The following is a 17,481-nucleotide window of genomic DNA, read 5'->3' on the forward strand; positions in this document are numbered from 1 at the left end:
AGCCCAGGTTGACCTGGAATTCACTATGTAGTCTCAAGGTGGCCTTGAACTCAGTGATCCTCCTACCGTTGCCTCGCAAGTGCTGGGATTAAAGGTGTGCACTACCATGCCTAGCTCTAAATACGATTTTTGTTTGAGAGAGAAAGAAATTTTTATTGTAGTAAAATTATACCTCAATATGTCACAAAAAGTATGTAAAAGTAAGGTTTTTAATTTTCTTTAAAATAGAATAGTACCTGTTGGATTGCAGAAAGCCTCTTTAGCATTCCCATTGACTGAATGCTTCTTTAGGCATTTGCGATTACCTTTTTTTGTTGTTGTTGTTAAAAAACACAAATTTTAGGGCTGGAGTGATGGCTTAGCGGTTAAGCGCTTGCCTGTGAAGCCTAAGGACCCCGGTTCGAGGCTCGGTTCCCCAGGTCCCACGTTAGCCAGATGTACAAGGGGGCGCACGCGTCTGGAGTTCGTTTGCAGAGGCTGGAAGCCCTGGCGCGCCCATTCTCTCTCTCCCTCTATCTGTCTTTCTCTCTGTGTCTGTCGCTCTCAAATAAATAAATAAATTAATTAATAAATTAAAAAAGCACAAATTTTGTCATAGCCTTTTCAAAAATGAAAAAGTCCTTAAGCTTCATTTATATATTTTATGTCTTATTTATGTTATTTCCTTTGGAAAATTCAGTTTATCTGATTTCTGTTACTTTAATGCTAAAGTGAGATAGCTATCCATATTATTAAAGCTATTGGGTTTGATTGCCATAGGAAAAAAATACACATGTATCATTATGGAATCATATTATGCCAAACTATAGTGCACTTTATTGTAAGTGTATTTGTTCTGTTATAGGAGGCAGGGAAGAATTGTCGCTGGAGAACAGCAACTACCATTTATCCCGTGCTATGTTAATGATGTACTAATAGACTCACTTTCATAGTGATGAACAAATTTACTATAAAGAAAATTTTTTTTTTTTTTTTTTTTTTGAGGTAGGGTTTTGCTCTAGCCCAGGCTGACCTGGAGTTCACTATGTAGTCTTAGGCTGGCCTCGAACTTACAGCAATCATCCTACCTCTGCCTTCCAAGTGCTGGGGTTAAAAGCAGGCGCCGCCACAGCCAGCACAACATTGTGTTGATTATGTGATCTGCCTTATAACTCATTAATGCCTGTGAAACATGTTTAAGAAAACTTGATGAAATTATTTTAATATGAAAACGAAAATGTAAAGTTAGAATTTTATAGAGTATGAGATGGCTCAGTGGACAAGAGCACTTGGCTGTGTAAGATCTAAGTTTGATCTGCAGCATCCACATAAAAAGTTAGGTGTGTCCTCATTCACCTGTAACTCCAGTGGTGAGGGGAACAGAAGCAAGAGAATTGCTAGAGCTTGCCAGTCAGCCAGTCTGTCCTAAAAAGAGCAGCTGCAGCTTTAGTGAGAGACTCAAATCTCAGAGAAATAAAGTGGAAGAGCAATAGAAGATGACATTTAACATTCTTCTCTGGCCTACACACATATCTCATACATTCATGCATACATAGTATGCACACACCATACACATACAATTTAAAAACTTCTAAAAATATTTAAACATATTAAAAGCTTGTATCAGTCTGGGGATAGAGCTCAATTGGTAAAGTACTTGCCAACACACAAAACCCTAGATTCATTCCCTAGCACCTCATAAACCATGTGTGGCAGTGCATTCCTATAATCCCAATTCTTGAGAGATGGAGGTGGTAGGAGGATCAGAAGTTTAAGGTCGTCTTCAGCAATAGGGCGTTTGAGGCCAGTCTAGGCTACTTGGGACCTTATTAGTAAAGTAGGTAGGTAGGTAGATGATTGATTGATTATTGATAGATAGAGATAGATAGATAGATAGATAGATAGATAGATCGATAGATCGATAGATCGATAGATAGATGATGGATGGACAGATGAGACAGATAAATATTAACATAAGTAAATAAATCATTATTGTACTGGTGTAAGTTAGGACTTTTGAACATGATTAAAGATGAAAATACCTTAGGCTGGAGGTAAAGCTCAGTGGTAGAATAATTACTTGGCATGTATGAAACATTGAGTTAAATCCTTACTACTGCAAAGAAGAAAAGAAAAAATGACTTTTGTGTTGTTTTGAGACAGGGTCTCACTCCAGCCCAGATCAACGTGGAAGTATAGTTCTTTTAGTCCCATGGGAACTTAAGCAGATGATAAAGCAAATAGGCTTCAGAGTATCTAATTTTAAGAAAAAACTTGGTTATTCTTATGTTGTTTTTTTTTTTTTCTTTTCTTATTTTGCTATAGGAGACTTTTCCAGAGCATGGGATGTTCTCCTTGACCACATACAGTCAGCAGCACTCAGCAAAAATAATGAAGTGTCTCTAGCTGCTTTGAAAAGCTTCCAGGAAATCTTACAGATTGTGTCCCCTGTCAGAGACTCAGATAAGCCCGAGACACCACCTGTAGTTAATGTACCTGTGCCAGTCCTTATAGGCTCCATTTCAGGCCCTGGCCTGAATAGGCCATTTTTAAGAACAGATTCCATTGGAGAAAGACTTGGAAGATACAGTAGTTCTGAGCCACCCATAGTAACTGATGAGCTTGAAGATTCGAATCTCTGGTGGGCGGCATGGAATACCTGGTACAGAATTGGTTCTGAAAGCACTAAGCCTCCTATTACTTTTGATAAACTTACCTTTATTCCCAGCCAGCCTTTTCTTACAGCTTTAATTCAGATATTCCCAGCTCTCTATCAACACATAAAAACTGGTTTCAACATGGATGACTTGCAGAAGTTGGGAGTCATATTGCATAGTGCTGTTTCAGTTCCAATAAGTTCAGATGCATCCCCTTTCATCCTTCCATCTTACACTGAAGCAGTTCTGACGAGTCTACAGGAGGCTGTACTTACAGCTTTAGATGTCCTCCAAAAGGTATTGTCATTTTAATGGCTATCTAAACAATAGTGAATATGTTTTTCTAGATTTTTGTTTGTTTGTGTTTGCTTCTCCACAAGGGTTGGGAGATAGATTTTGAATCATCAAGATTGTTGTACATGTATGCCATAGATTCAAGTTTGTCAAGCCCTAGTCACTTTAAAATCTTGTGTTATTCTGGTATTTTCTTTTTTTCGAAAAAGATTTAATTATTTATTTGAGAGAAAGAATAAGAATGGGCACACCAGGGCCTCTAGCACTGCAAATGAACTCCAGATGCATGTGCCACCTTGTGCATCTGGCTTTATATGGTGCCGGGGAATAGCCTAGGTCCTTTGATTTCGCTGGCAAGCTCCTGTAGTTCCAGGCTAGACTTGAACTCATGGTGGTCTCCTACCTCTGCCTCCTGAATGCTGGGATTAAAGGGGTGCACCACTAAACCAGACTTCAGGTGTTTTCTTTTGGTTTTTGAAGGTAGGGTCTTGCTGTAGCCCAGGCTGATCTGGAATTAGCCATGTACTCCCCTCACCTATTTTCTTTTTAACCAGAAACAAAACAAACAAAAAACATTAAATTTTTTAAAGCAGACATAAAATTATTGCACAAATGCAAATTAAGAAGCAAGACCAGATTAAAATAAAATTTTTTTTAGATTATCAAGGAAATTTCTACTGCAATTCTCAACCATCAAATGCTAAACAAATACTGGGTCTGGTGGCTCACACCTAGAATTTAATTTTATTTTTATAAATCTTTATTTATTTGAGAGAGGGGAAGAGAGATCAAGAGAAGGGGTTGTGCTAGGGCATACACTGCAAATGAACTCCAGACGCATGTGCTACATTTGGCATCTGGCTTACGTGGGTCCTGGGGACTCAAACCTTGGTCCTTTGGCTCTGCAGGCAAGCGCATTAACCACTGAGCCATAACTCAGCCCATACCTAAAATTTTAGTACTTGGGAGGCTGGGATAGGATTGCTAAGAAGTGTGAAGCCAGCTTGGGCTACAGGGTGAGATTGTGTATCAGAAATCAAACAAAGGTTGAAGAGATGGCTTAGCACTTAAGGCACTTGCTTGCCCCTGGAGCCTACCAACCTGGGGGTTGGTTCTCCAGTATCCTTGCAAAGCTGTATGTACAAAGTGGTGAGTGCATCTGGAGTTTGTTTGCAATGGCTAGAGGCCCTGGTGTGCCTATTCATTCTTTCTCTCTTTCTGTCTCTCTCTGCTTATAAATAAATACATTAAAAAATTTAAAACTCGAAAAACGGGCTGCAGACATGATGTAGTAGTTAAGGTACTTGCCAGCAAAGCCTAATGACCTGGGTTTGGTTCTCCAGTGCACATGTAAAGCCACATGCACAAAGTGCCACATTCACCTGGAGTTCATTTTCAGTGGCTAAAGGCCCTGCAGTGCCCATTCTCTCTCTCCCCTCTCTGTCTCTGTCTCTCTCATAAATAGTAAATATTTTAAAAACCAATAAAAGTGCTAGACAGAAACAACAAAAATATCTCAGCAGGTAGCCATCCAGTACAACAAAAGTGGTTAAGTCTAGCTAACAAAATTGAAGTCCAGTACATTCTGACCACCATATGTATGGTCATTTGTGCAATGTAAGTCATGCTTTCTGACTAGAGAACTGGTGGTGATGCGAATGCTCATGGTAAGAATGGTAATAACCATGATACCCTTTAATTGCCTCAGGAAGCAGTCTAGCTAAGCAAGAACATTTGTTTAAAAGTAGATGGATTGTACAAGAAACAAATTTTGGACAAACTACAAATGTAAGAGAATCTGTACTTTTAAAAAGTATTTTATGAGTAAGGATTTCCACAATTGAAATCAAGATAAAGTTTTTATTGGAAAACAATGTAGTTTATCAATAATTAATTTCCCTTTCAGATTGGGCATGCAAGTAAGTGTGTATAGACTTCTTTAAAAAAAAGTGAAAAAGTGGGGGCTGGAGAGATGGCTTAGCCATTAAGGCACATGCTGCAAAGCCTAAGGACCCAGGTTTGATTCTCCAAGTCCCACGTTAGCCAGATGCACATAGAGGCACATGCATCTGGAGTTCGTTTGCAGTGGCTAGAGGCCCTGACATGCCCATTCTCTCCCTCCCTCCAACCCCCCCCCCTTTGTTTCAAATAAATAAAAATAAAATCTTCATTTTTGAAAAAGTGTTCATCCAGAGAGGTATAATTTATAGCTGTCATGTATACAATCAGTGCAAATTTTTATGTGTGTGTGTGGTACATATGTGTATATGTGTGTGTGTATATATATAAGAGAAGAAAGAAAAACTACTTAAATTGTTTTCAGTGGTGGGGAGAATATCTGCTTTAACAATAAGAGAACAGGAAATCACTCACCCCAATTAGTAGAAATTTGTTCTGAGCTTTTAATATCCCAGAAACACACACATCGATCTGAAATGTGGAAAAGCTTATTCTTGTCCATTTATTTCCAATGATGCCATTTTTTGCATGAAGATATTAAAGACCACACATTCCAGTTTTATGAAAAATCAGATAATCACAGAAGGAATACAGATGTTAGAAGTTACACATAAAATTTACTTCCTTTGTAACCTTTTCTTTAGTAAACTATTGGACATAAGTTTTTCTGGTTAAAGGCAAAGCTTCAATTTCGTGTTTTTCTAAATAGGAACTTCTGCATTGTTCTCAGTATCCTTTCATCATTTAAGGATTCATACTTTCAGCTGTAGTTCTCAAAAGACTAGTGCCCAATTGAATATGACTCACTTATGTGTGCTAATTGATTTGAGAGTGAAAGAAGGAGGGAGGGAGGAAGAGAGAGAGAATGGGTGTGCTAAGGCCTCTAGACACTGCAAACGAACTCCAGATAAATGCATCCCCCTTGTACATCTGGCTTACGTGGGTCCTGGAGAATCGAACTGGAATCCTCTGGCTTTGCAGGCAAATGCCTTAACCACTAAGCCATCTCTCCAGCCCCTAATTGATTTTTTTTTCCAAATTATTTTAGTCTAAGTGAGGGGACTAGGAATTTGGTTATCTGCTGTGCATATTTGCTGTAGTATAAAATCTGATGTCAAGTAACTGCATTGCTAACCTTCCTAACATTCAATAGCTGGATATCATATTTACTTCTAGGACTAGGGTGCTGAAACTATACCTCAGGAATCACCATCACATTGTATAATGAACAGGATCCTTGGAGTTGGGTAATAAAACTATATTTTCTAAGTAATCCAGGGCAAGTGTCCTAATCCCTCTGTACTCTTAACTTCCTTGTCCAGGAAGTCAAAATCATGAATTGACAGCATTTTGTGTTCAAAAGGAATCTTTGTATAGCATGCAATGCCTGGTACAAGTTATTTTCAATAAATATTAGTTCTTAATTTCTTATTTCCATCACTGAACTTTCTGGGAAAGACTTTAGTACATGGTACTTACCAAATGCCTATTTAATGAAACCTGGAGCCATATCAGAAGTTATATGAGCAGTTTCTTTTCTTATTTTTACACATGTGGTTTTCAAGGACTTAATAGGAAATGGTGTGCAGATTGCTTATTGACTGAAATCTGTTACAAGTTCATCTTGTAGGTTATGTGATAAATGAAATGTCAGAATAGTAAAAAAAAAGCCAGTACAACCTTTTTTTGGATAAAGTTTCTTCTAAAAAAAAGCAGTAATGGGTTTAACTATATACATTTTAAGGTTGCAAGTTACTTTATAAGTCAGCACAACACTATGACTGTGCTTTCAGACTACTGAAGATCAGAATCTACAGTCAAAAATCACTATTAAGTACTAAGATACTTCCAGAGAAAGGGTGTACTTAATTTTCTTGAGTGTCCAAACTGGCTTTTTTTTTCCAGTCATGGAAGATAAAGTAATCCACTTAAAGTATTTCAGGCTCTTTTTGGTTTTTCAAGGTAGGGTCTCATTCTAGCCCAGGCTGACCTGGCATTCACTATGGATTCTCAGGGTGGCCTTGAACTCACGGCGATCCTCCTACCTCTGCCTCCCGAGTGCTGGGATTAAAGGCATGCGCCACCACGCCCGGCTTTCAGGCTCTTTTCCACAGCATTTGTTACTTCTGAGAGTTGAGATACAGCAAGAAGTTAATAGAAGAAGTATTACAAGTATACAAAATTTAAGCTGTATGAACTTCATTTAAGTTCTCCACTTACTGTTTCTGAGAAAAATAACCAAACATTGAGAATTGGTATTAGATAAATAGAAGATTTGTACATATCTTCTTTTCTTTTTTGTCTGTTTTGTTTTTTGTGGTAGTGTCTCACTGTAGCCTAGGCTGACCTGAAACTCACTCGTAGTCCCAGGCTGGCCTCAAATTCACAGCAATACTCCTACTTCAGCCTCCTGAGTGCTGAGATTAAAGGCATGTGCCACTATGTCCAGCTCTGTATATATCTTTTAAAAGAAATTCCTCATACATTTTAAATGTGGGGCTTAGAAAATGGCTCAAAGTAAAGTACTTGCCACACAAGCATGAGGACCTGAGTTCAGATCCTAATCATCCACATAAAAGCTGGGAATGGTTGTACATGGCTGTAATCTTTGGGCTGGTGAGGCACCAGGAGAATTGCCATGGCTCACTGGCCAGCTAGTCCAGTTGAATCAGTGATCTCTAGGTTCACTGAGAGACCATGTCTCATAAGGTGGAGAGCAACCTGACATCAACCTCTGGCCTCAACATACAGTATACATGCACCCATACACATTTGCTCACACAAATATAAATATATATACACTACATATTAACAAAAATGTAAATGCTGTGTGAGGCCCTGTGTCTGATTCTCAGTACTGCAGTCAATCAATTGATGACTTTAAAGTTTGATTTAATATTTTGAACGTGCACTGAGACTACCCTCAAGTGTAATGTGATTAGAGGCTTTTACTGAGTAAAAGTACGAGTATATTTGAGATAAGTGATACTTGAGAAAAATAAGACCCTCAATAAGAGCCTAAGTGGCTAGCAAACAAACAGTTGAGATTTATTTGAAGAACTTTTAACAAATTTGAAGTCATTAAAATCTATAGTATCAAGAAATGCATTATGTTATCTTTTTGTTGTTTAAATTTTTATTGATTTATTTGAGAGAGAGAGAAAGAGGAAGGGAGAGGGGAGAGAATGGGTGCACCAGGGCCTCCAGCCACTGCATATAAACTCCAGATACATGTGCCTCCTTGTGCATCTGGCTTATGTGGGTCCTGGAGAGTCGAACCGGGATCCTTTGGCTTTGTAGGCAAATGCCTTAACCATTAAGCCATCCCTTCAGCCCACATTGTGTCATCTTTCTGTCATGTTATTTGAAGTAGTATAGAAAAACTGTGTACTGTTCATTGAAATGTTATTTCATTTATATTAAAAGTATTTTACTTCTCTTATTTTAAAGCAAAGCTCTGTCCAGAGGCAGTCCATGTTAAATATGTATTACTTATTTAAAAATTAGTATTTAATTTCTTTTAGAAATAAATTTTCAGGGCTGGAGAGATGGCTTAGTGGTTAAGCACTTGCCTGTGAAGCCTAAGGACACAGGTTCAAGGCTTGATTCCCCAGGACCCACGTTAGCCAGATGCACAAGGGGTCGCACGCATCTGGAGTTCGTTTGCAGTGGCTGGAGGCCCTGGTGTGCCTGTTCTCTCTCTGTTGCTCTCAAATAAATAATAAAAATAAACAGCAACAACAACAAAAGAAACTTACCCTTGCTCTTTAAAAAAAAAAAAGAAACAAATTTTCATAGGTAACTTGTTTTCCCAAGTGCAATGCATTTGAACATTCACTAAAGTCAGTACACCATGCATGGTACAAAAATACTTGTCATGTCTGTGAACCAGTATTATTTAAATAGAAGCTAAGGTTATCTTGGTCAGTGAAGTATTCTTGGTCCAGTGGTCGTATTACTGAAAGTGATCAGATATTAGGACCCAAGGACTGCCTTTTAAAATGCTTGTTTGAAAATGCTTGCCATTTCCCCACTATATTAAGAAAGAAATTATACTCTATTGGGGGGGGGGCAGAGAAATGGCTTAGTGATGAAGGCACTTGCCTGCAAAGCTCAATTATCCAGCTTCAGTTCCCTAGTATCCCCACATAAAGCCAGATGCACAAAGTGGTGTATGTATCTGGAGTTCATTTTGCAGTGGCTAGAGGCCCTGGTGTGCCCATTCTCATTCTCTTTCTCTACTTGCAAATAAAATTTAAAAAGCATTTTTAAGCTGACATAATAGTTAGAGGCTGTACTTGCTCAGTAATAGTTTAAATGTCCTTTAAAGTGTATAAAGGATGGCATATGCATAAAATAGTACAGCTTTATGATTCATTGCTTAAACAATAGCATAAACAGTAAAGAACCTCGTGGAATCTGGATTATGCATTCTTATGTTTATGTTTTGCTCTGTAGGCTATCTGTGTGGGACCAGACAACATGCAGATAATGTATCCAGCTATATTTGACCAGTTGCTGGCATTTGTAGAATTCTCCTGTAAACCTCCACAGTATGGACAGCTGGAAACAAAGCACATTGCAAATGCAAAATATAATCAGGTAGGTTACAGTGTATTTTGTAAGAGTTCATGGTTTATAAATATAGTCAGTTCCACTTAAGATGACTTTAATTAACTGAGGGCAAAAATTTTTTCATTCACATTACATATGTGCCTATTAACATTTTAAGCAGAATAGAAATATAGTTTGAAAAACAATACCGTTGTTCCTTTTCTTCCTTTTTATGACTTTACTCCTCCAGCTGCTCCTTCACAATGTTTGGCTTTCCTCTTTCTTTACAGTACATGTTTCTTGAAAAATGAAAGTTCCTTTGTACCTCTCTCATCACTACCCAGCCTTCTACAGATGGCTTTGAAATCCCTAAGCCTAATCTTATTCCAAATAGCTGTCAACAATGCAAGATGAAGAAATCTGTGTGCATTAAATAAGCTGTTCATGACTGGTGTGAAATTTAGTTGGATTTTTCATAAAATTTTTATAGCTTTACTTGACAAACTATAGTTTTATTTTGGCTTAGAACAAAAGTAAATTTCTGAATGCATGTACATGCTGATTTTGTTCATCCAACATAAAAATTATAATTATAATATAGTTCTAAAAATAGTTTAATATGTATTAATTTTTCTCATTCTATTTGTCTTGCATCACAATGGAATCACAATAGATCCAACTATTTGCACCGGTGAGTTAAATTTCCTAAAATTGTCCTAACCTATTGGCATCAAGTAAAGTACATCTTTCCAGCTCTTGATCGATGGCTCTTTGTGCGTTTTCCAATAGTTTTAATTTTTGCCTGACTGAAAATTTATTTTTCACGTGAAGTACATATCTTTTTGAAAACTGCATGTGGTGTAATCTGATTTAAAACCATGGCCTGAACCTGTAAGATAACAAACTTTCTCTTCAAAAACAGTATGGTTTCCTCTAATCCCATTTATTTTTAAATCTGTGTGAAAATATTACTTTCTAGGCAGAATGGGTAGCCTTGAATTATGTACCATTTGCTGAAAGATCTTTAGAAGTAGTTGTGGATTTATACCAGAAAACAGCCTGTCATAAAGCAGTGGTGAATGAGAAAGTTCTTCAGAATATTATTAAGGTATCTCTTTTCATTTTTATACTTTTATTTGATGACTAAGAAATTACTGAATTTACTCTTTTGTTAATATAGTTATATTGAGATAAATGAGAAATATTCCTATTATCATTTACAGTGACTTCAAACTTATAAGTTGTAGTTAAAGTATGAGATGGTCCCCCTTCTAAGTATTGAGGATTGAACATAGGGTCTCTCATGCTTAACTAATGACTCTGCTATTGAAACATATTCCCAGCTCTGAGATTTTCTTGATGAAAAATATTTTGAAATAAGTATGCAATAGATTTGTTCTAGCTCTTAAACTTTGCCATAAGGATCTTGTTTCTTAAGGCAATATCCCTCAAACCTCCAGGTTGATTAGTATTCAAAGAAAAATTTACTGCACTGCTCATCAATTTATCTGGTTATGTAAATTATAATTTTTTTCAAAGTCAGTTCCCTGGTATGTGGACGGCTATTTAATTTTTTGTTGGTGGTGTTGCTCATCTTGTTGTATCTCTTTTGTTTCTTGATTTCTCCTCTGTTTTGTAAACTTCAAAAAAAATTTTTTTTTCTTTTTGATTTTCAAGGCAGGGTCTTGCTCTAGTTCAGTCTGACTTGGAATTGGAATTCACTATGCAGTCTCAGGGTGGCCCTGAACTCATGGCGATCCTCCTACCTCTGCCTCCCAAGTGCTGGGATTAAAGATATGTGCCACCACACCCGGCTCTTAAATTTTTTTTTTTTTTTTTTTTTTGAGAGAAAAACAAGCAGAGAGGGAGGGAAGGAGGGAAGGAGAAAATGGATGTGCTAGGGCCTTCAGCTGCTGTGAATGAATTCCAGACATGCGCACATGTGCAACATTGTGCACTTGCGTCACTGAATCTGTCTTACGTGGGACCTGGAGATTCGAAGATGAGTCCTTAGGCTTTGCAGGCAAGTGCCTTAACTGCTAAGCCATCTCTCCAGCCCTCCCCTCTATTTTGAAGAACAAGCCTAAACCATATATATACACACATACACACAGGTTCTGTTTTAGTTTGGTTTTTCAAGGTAGGGTTTTGCTGTAGCCCAGGCCATCCTGGAATTCACTATGTAGTCTCAGGGTAGCCTCGAACTCACAGTGGTGGTCCTACCTCTGCCTCCCAAGTGCTGCAATTAAAGGCATGTGCCACCATGCCTGGCCTAAACCATATTACTTGCATTTGAATGATCCATTTATTGAAATATTTGCAAAGGAAGGCAAAGAAGATGAAGGCTCAGCTGGTAAGAGCACTTTCTGCACAAGCATGAGGACCTAAGAGAGCCTGAGCTCAGTTGTTGTCATCCACATAGAAAGCCAGATATGGCCACACACTCCTGTAATCCCAGTCCTGAAGTGGGGGAGGGAGGAACAACAAAGATTCACTGGGGCTCACTGGTCAGTTTGGCCAAAAAACAGCATCTCCAGGTTCACTGAGAGATGTGGTCTCAAGGAAACAAGGAGGAGTGACAGAGGGTGACACCCAGTATTCTCCTCTGGCTTCCACACACATGTGCCCAGGGCATGTGCCTCTAGGCATATATGTACTTGTACTTTATTTACACAGACAACACACAAAAAGTATTTGCAAAGGAAAAAGCACATTAAGATACTAAAAATGGGGCTGGGGAGATGGTGAGTGGATAAAGTGCTTGCTTTGCAAGAACAAAGACCAGAGTTCAGATCCCCAGCACCCAGGTAAATACTAGGTGAGTATGCCAGCCTGCCTATAATCCCAGTGCTTAGGAGGTAGACACAGAAGATTCCTAAGGCAAGCCTGCTTTGTAGACTAGTTAAGTTAGCAAGCTCTAGGTTCAAGTGATCAACCCTGTAAATAAAGGAGAGAGTCATCAGAAAAGATAGCTCTCATTAGCCTCTGTCTTCCATAGGTACATGAATATGCATACACATGCAATAAATAAATTAATTACATAGATAGATAGTAGATAGATAGATGGAATTAAATTGAAAAATATTACAGTGGAATATAAAATTTAAAAACTAAAGAGAGAAAACTTAAAATTTCAGAGAAATGATATTTTAGGTTGTATTTACTCTCTCTTATTATTGGAAAAAAGTGATCTCTTTTGGATGGACAGTAGCATCAACAAAATTACTTTCTGCTAGAAGAATCATGGCAGGATTTTTTAAAATCCATAATACCAAGTTGATAGAAAAGCAAAACTGTTTTTACTTTTACCCTTAAACTTGTAGCTATATCCCTATTAGAAGCAAACACAGGTTCAAAAAAGTAATCTGTGGGGAGATGGCACAGTTGATGACTTGCTAGCTGTGGAAGCATGCACACCCAAGTGTGGTGACACACACCTGTAATCCCAATTACACCTGTAATTCCTTGGGGAAGTGGAGATAGGAGCACTGTAGAGCTTTTTGACAACCTAGTTTATCAGAATCACTGAGCTCTAGGTTTAACAAGAGGAGCCTGTGTCAGAAAACAAGGTGGAATCTATGGCCATACTACTGTGATGTTGCCTCATTTCATCTGATCCAGGTAGTTAGGTATAGCCTGGTTAGTACTTGGATGCGAGAAAATACATTGGAGAATGACTAAAGAGGACACCTGACATAGACCTCTGGCTTCCACACACATGTGCCTACACGTATACACATGCAGGCATACCACACTACAAGAAAAAAAGTTAATTCAGTCATTGTCTAGAAAAATGGAGACAGTATTTAGAAGTGGTTCCATCCATACACACCTATCTTCTTAGGACTCATGAGGCTGAAACAGGAAGATGACAAGTTTGAAATCAACCTGAGCCATGTAGCAAGTTTACAAGATGTTTATGGGCTGCAGAGATGGCTCAGCAATGAAGCCTAACAACCTAGGTTCAATTCCCCTGCAGCCAGATGCACAGTGGCACATGCATCTGGAGTTTATTTGCAGTGATAGAGGCCCTGGCACGCCCATTTTCATTCTCATTCTCCCTCTCTCTCTCTCTCTCTCTCTCTCTCTCTCTCTCTCTCTCTCTCTCTCTCTCTCTATCCCCCCTCCTCCTGTATCTTCCTTCCTTCCTCCCTCAAAGTAAATGAAGGAAAGAAAAAGATGTTTAGCTTTCTGAATTGAGAGTGTAGTCCAGTGACACAAATCATGCTTAGCATACATGAGGCTCTTGACTCAGTTCTCAGCATCCAACGAATAGATAAGTAAAAGAATATCTTTCTATGACTTAAGATTTAAGTGCAACTGTGTGTATGTTTTTAACTAATACTTATCTTTAACCTGTCTCTATCTTCAGACTCTTAGAGTCCCCCTCAGTTTGAAGTATTCGTGCCCTTCTGAAAGCACATGGAAACTAGCTGTGTCTTCTCTCCTCAAAGTTCTTTCCATTGGGCTTCCTGTTGCCCGACAGCATGCTGCTTCTGGAAAATTTGACAGTATGTGGCCAGAACTAGCCAACACTTTTGAAGACTTTCTCTTTACTAAAAGGTCAGCTCATTCATCCTCAAAATGGAGACAGTTTTTAAAGAATTTACAGTTATCAAAAATTGGTTTTTATCTAAATGCATTAATATACATTGATTTATAATCTTGCTAGACTGTTTACAAAACAACTGGATTAGACAGTTTTCTGTTACCCTGGACACTGTGACAGGTACTGACAAAAAGCAACTTAAGGAAGGAACAAGTTTTTTCTAGTTTAAGGTTGAAAAAATATACTCTTGTTATGACCAAGTAAACCTGGCAGCTAATGATTCAGTGGTAGTGGGAGTATGTGGCACCTGCTCACATATTGGTAGGTCCAGAAGCAGAAAAGAAATGTGGGTAGCAACCATGGCTGGACAGTAGCTTATAAGGGCCACCACCAGTGGCTTACTACTGAGAGCCTAGCTTCTAAAGGTCTAAAACTCCCAAAACAGTGCTGCAAGCTCAGAACCAAGTGCTCAAATACATGACCCTCTGGGGATGCATTTTTTAAAATTGTTTTTATTTATTTATTATTTGAGATAGAGGGAGGAATAGGCAGAGAAAGAGAGAATGGGTACACCAAGGCCTCTAGCCACTGCACACAAACTCCATATGCATGTGCCCTCTTGTGTATCTGGCTTATGTGGGTCCTGGGGAATTGAACTTGGGTCCTTTGGCTTTGCAGGCAAGTACCTTAACCACTAAGCCATCTCTCCTGTCCTGGGGGCACATTTTACATCAAAACCATAACAGCATTCCTTCCTTAAGTACATTATTTGTGAGGAATGGGTTTTTTGTTGTTGTTGTTTTTCTGGGCAGTGGTGGTTTTGGTTATTAGCTAGGAATCATGAATACATAATTTAGGGAACTGTGATTTTTGACCCAGTGAAACTAACTGAGGCCTTCTTGGCATTGCAAGAGTAACAAATAATTCTAGAAAATTGGTAGCTTTTATATTCATACAAATTTATTTAAAAATACTTTATTTACTTGCAAGAAAAAAGAAAAAAGAGAGACAGACAGAGAGAATGTGTGCCCCATGGTCTCTAGCCTCTGTAAATGAACTCTAGGTGCATGCCCCACTTGGTGCATATGACTTTATGTGGGTTCTGGGAAATCAAACCCTGGTCGTTAGGCTTTACAGGCAAGTACCTTAACCACTGAGACATCTCTCTAGCCCCAATTGCTGCATTTCATTTTTAGTTGTTTTTAACTAGATAACATTTCAGTAGTTTGTACAGCTCATGAATTAGATACTGGAATCCATTTTGATTTTTTTTTTTTTTTTTCAAAACTACTGATCTCTGTACTCGCTGGAACAACTTTAGTGTTTTAGAAAGTCTAACCAGGTCTCCTCTTTATAATCATTCTTTTGCCTTTATTGTAAATAAAATATAATCCATTTATTACAAATTATAGTTAATGGGCTATGTCTGAGGAAATAATTTAGCAACCTGACCAAGGCTCTTTTAAGTCACTGTCAACATAAATGAATTCAGGTATCATTGTGGTAATTTTTGTTATTGTGTAGGTTTGTTATTTTGATGTATTTAATTTCCTCTGGTTCTGGGGATTGAACCCAGGCTCATACTTATGCTGGGCAGACACTCTACAACTGAGCTACAGTCCCAGCCCTAATGTTTGCTATTGGATTAGATGTGATTTTTACTTTTCTGTAGTTTATTCATGCATAGTACTGGGAAAACTTTAGTTGTACAGGTTTTTAGTTCAAGACTTGTTTATAATTAGCATAGTCATTTACACTGACAACTTTAATTACAAGTTATTTTGTTTTGGGCTGAGAGATAGCTCAGTGATTAAAGGCACTTGCCTACAAAGCCTGATTGCCTGGGTTCAGCTCCCCAGAACCCACATAAAATCAGATACCCTAAGTGGCACACATATCTGGAGTTTATTTTCAATAGCAGGAAACCCTGACTACTCTGTCTGCTTCTTTTGTCTCTCTCTTTCTCTATTAGGTCGATAGATTTTTTTTTATTTTTATTTTTTAATTTATTTATTTGAGAGCGACAGACACAGAGAGAAAGACAGATAGAGGGAGAGAGAGAGAGGAATGAGCGCGCCAGGGCTTCCAGCCTCTGCAAACGAACTCCAGACGTGTGCGCCCCCTTGTGCATCTGGCTAACGTGGGACCTGGGGAAATGAGCCTCGAACCGGGGTCCTTAGGCTTCACAGGCAAGCGCTTAACCGCTAAGCCATCTCTCGAGCCCAGGTCAATAGATTTTTATATATACATATATATAAAATTTTTTGAGGTCAGTTCTCACTCTTGCCCATGCTGACCTGGAATTAACTATGTAGTTTCAGGGTAGCCTCGAACTCATGACAATCCTCCTACCTCTGCCTCCCGAGTTCTGGGATTAAAAGTGTGCACCACATGCCCAGGTAGATAAAGTATTTTTTAGAAAACTGTACTTTTAAGTAAATCATGATGTCTCAAACTGGGTGGGGAGAACTGGTTTACTTTTTAAATTTTTTCTTAATGTTTTTTATTTATTTATTTACAAGAAGACAGAGAGAAAGTGAGTGAGTATGGGTGTTCCAGGGCCTCTAGCAACTACAAACGAATTCCAGATGCATGTGCCACTTTGTGCATCTGGTTTTACATGGGTACTAGGAATAGAACCTGGGTTGTTATGATTTGTAGGAAAGTGCCTTAACCGCTAAACCAGCTCTCCTGTGCCAAAAAGAATTTTTTCTTTTGGTTTTTGTGAGGTAAGGTCTCATTCTATCCCAAGGTGACCAGGAATTCACTACGTCATAGTCTCAGACTAGCCTCAAACTCACGGTGATCTAACTACCTCAGCCTCCCGAGTGCTAGAATTAAAGGCATGTACTACCATGCCTGGCCCTTAAATGTTTTCATGTATTTATTTGGAAGCAGAAAGAGAAACAAAAGATACAAAGAGAATGGTTGCACCAAGGCCTTTAGCCACTGCAGACAAACTCTAGATGTATGTGCCACTGTGTGCATCTGCCTTATGTGGGTACTGGGGAATCGAACCTGGGTCCTTAGGCTTTGGAAACAAGCACCTTAACTGCTGAGCCATCTCTCCAGCCTCCAGAACTAATTTTTTAATCATATGAGTGTTGTGTGTTCTATTTTTTGGAGTTTTCAGGATATACTTCACCTTTGAAGATCAAGTATTTTGTTTGTTTTTCTAGCATACCTCCAGATAATCTGTCTATTCAAGAGTTTCAAAGAAATGAAAGTATTGATGTTGAGGTAAGCAAGCTATTTAGAACATTTTCCTGTCACTTGTAAAGCTAAATAAAAGAAATGTTGAAAATATAAAATTGCTAAAAGAGCAAGGTAAAGTAATAGGTTAAAATTGACCTAAAAGTGTTAAAAATTACCTAGATTAAAGGTTGATTTCAAAGCGTGGACATTTAAAACTGACTTCCTTAGTCTAATTAGTTTTGTGCTAGGTACATGTATGTGCAGATTCATGGCTGGGTTAATTTCATATGTTTA

General features: G+C 38.3%; 1 protein-coding gene across 5 annotated transcripts in view; it reads left to right on the plus strand.

Moving 5' to 3' along the window:
• Mon2 (MON2 homolog, regulator of endosome-to-Golgi trafficking) overlaps positions 1–17,481 on the plus strand; it is a 125,377-nt gene that overhangs the window by 91,019 nt on the left and 16,877 nt on the right. For 3 of the 5 annotated variants that reach the window (XM_004650045.2, XM_004650046.3, XM_045151509.1), the window contains 6 exons: positions 2,305–2,933; positions 9,348–9,491; positions 10,117–10,134; positions 10,423–10,551; positions 13,816–14,006; positions 17,172–17,232. In XM_004650045.2, coding sequence (XP_004650102.1) covers positions 2,305–2,933; positions 9,348–9,491; positions 10,117–10,134; positions 10,423–10,551; positions 13,816–14,006; positions 17,172–17,232 — 1,172 coding nt within the window. The remainder of the gene's footprint in view (positions 1–2,304; positions 2,934–9,347; positions 9,492–10,116; positions 10,135–10,422; positions 10,552–13,815; positions 14,007–17,171; positions 17,233–17,481) is intronic. The other 2 variants (XM_045151508.1, XM_004650048.2) reach the window with 1 other exon arrangement.

Source organism: Jaculus jaculus, chromosome 6 (genome assembly GCF_020740685.1).
Source record: "Jaculus jaculus isolate mJacJac1 chromosome 6, mJacJac1.mat.Y.cur, whole genome shotgun sequence".
NCBI classification, from domain to species: domain Eukaryota; kingdom Metazoa; phylum Chordata; class Mammalia; order Rodentia; family Dipodidae; genus Jaculus; species Jaculus jaculus.